Here is a 1,933-nt window from a genome sequence, read left to right as displayed (position 1 = left end):
CAGCGACCTCAGTCTGCCTGTCCCCCACCTTTTGGAGCTGGGCGTGTAGAGGGGCTCACCTGCAGTGATGTTGAGCAGCTTGCAGGCTGTCTCAATGTCCTTGAGCACCTCACCCACCACCATGGACTGCACCTGCTCCAGCGAGTGCTCTTCCAGGGTCAGCCCACCTGGCGCCAAGTCCAGGCTGCCCCCAGGGGCTTGGCTGTCGATGACAGGGCACTGCTCAGGCTCCTCAGGTGGCTCATCCCGAGTGCTGGCCCCAGGGCCCTTGGCGGCCCAGCTGCTCTCCTCGGGGTACAGCATGTCCAAGTAGGAGAGGTAGAAGGCAGATAGGCCCTGCTCAGGTGTGGCAGGTGGACTGGGGCTCCAGTCCCGTCTCTCGGGGCCCCCCACTGTTACCTTCTCCGGGCCTGTCCGAAATACAGTGTTGGGGGACAGCAGGAGGCGGCTGGGAGGCACGCTGCTCAGGCCCGGGCTGGCGCTGCTCATGCCGCTTCTGCTCAGGCCAGCGTCTGCGTCTATAGAAATAAGAGAGGAAGGAGTTAGGTTTTGGCTGAATCCCCATCCCCATGGGGGCCACTAAGCTGGTTACAAGGATGAAGGGCCCAGTGAGCAGTGGTTGGTCCTGGGAGAGAGTTGGAGCTTCTGGGTCACTGGGCAGCTTGGACAGGGCTGGGCAGACAGGACTTCTGGCTGGGAAAGAGAGTGAGGTGGGAGTTGGGGTAGGACTGTGAACGGACAGCTCCCTCACTCCCTAAGGAAGCCAGATTAGCTGGGAGCAGCAAATGTTTACAGTGCGCTTAAAACCACCTTCTGAGATTCTTGACTTCATTCAGCCCTCACAGTGGAAGGCAAGATTAGTTCCATTTGGCAGATGAGCAAACTGAGGCCTGGACAAGATGAATCTAGTATCCAAACCTCTGTTCCTCAACTGGCCCACACTCAGATCCCAGTCCACTGTGAAGGAAGTTCCTTCTGAGAGCTAACCTAAATCTTTCCTGCTGTAGCAAAGCTTATTTTCTTTCATTATGCCTTTGAAGGAAGCAGGGAAGGGAGAGGGTCACCATCATCTTCACCAGCCAGGTGAAGGAAGAGAAGAGCAAGTGAGGGGAATGGTGAGGTAGAATTCCTTCACAAATGGGGGAGTCAGCCCCCTCCCCCTCCCGAGGGCCATTTGGTGGTGTGTGAAAAAATTAGCAGCATAATGCTAATGAAGTGGTCGCTGAGCAACCACACACAGGTGTGCTGGGCCCCACCTCCCAATCAAAGCTGGTATCCACCCGTCCTCACTCTCCCCTGAAAGGTGCTGCCCCCTGGCCCCTCTCTGCTCCCAGGCCCTGGAGGAATGTGCTGCTGCCAGAGGGGATGCCCACGTGCTGACCTTCAGGTCCACTTTCCCGGAGCAGCGGGAGTTAATGAGAAGGCACAGGCGCCCAGAACGACTGAGGTCCTCAGTGACTCGGACACCCACTCCTCCCTGCTGCCCTCGGGTTCCCCAGGAGCACCATTTGGCCTCAAAAGAGCAACTACGGGCCTCCCTCCCCATCAGCCACCTAGGCTCTGCTTTCCCCAAGCCCTTTTCCCTGAGCCAGTCCTGGAGTAGGTGGTTTGGTTGAGGCAGGGCACTCTAGAGAGTTGCATACACCAAACACCAGGGTTTCTGGGATGTTTCTGTGATGCATGGGCCTGAGACTCAAGAATAAAGCAGGATGGGGTGGAAGATTACCAACAAATACATGTTCCCAATATACAGGGAACCATTCAGAGGAGAGGAAAGGAGCATGGGAACCTGTAAGGGCGAGTTTATGTGTCCTTTCTAAGGGGTGTTTATATTTGAAAGCAGAGAATCTCAGAATGTGGTGCCCAGACCAGCAGCCTCAGCACAGCAGAGAACCGGTTAGGAATGGGAATTCTTAGGCCCACTTCAGAGCAC

The 1,933-nt window shown here is 56.4% G+C and overlaps 1 protein-coding gene across 1 annotated transcript in view; it reads right to left on the bottom strand.

The window, feature by feature from the left end:
* Positions 1-1,933, bottom strand: part of SPDEF (SAM pointed domain containing ETS transcription factor) — a 17,826-nt gene that overhangs the window by 6,135 nt on the left and 9,758 nt on the right. The window contains exon 2 of the mRNA XM_006907355.1: positions 60-518. Coding sequence (XP_006907417.1) covers positions 60-489 — 430 coding nt within the window. The 5' untranslated portion in view covers positions 490-518. The remainder of the gene's footprint in view (positions 1-59; positions 519-1,933) is intronic.

Source organism: Pteropus alecto, unplaced genomic scaffold (genome assembly GCF_000325575.1).
Source record: "Pteropus alecto unplaced genomic scaffold, ASM32557v1 scaffold202, whole genome shotgun sequence".
NCBI lineage: Eukaryota > Metazoa > Chordata > Mammalia > Chiroptera > Pteropodidae > Pteropus > Pteropus alecto.
The sequence above is the reverse complement of the archived record's forward strand: the minus strand, read 5'-3'. Positions and strand labels throughout refer to the sequence as shown.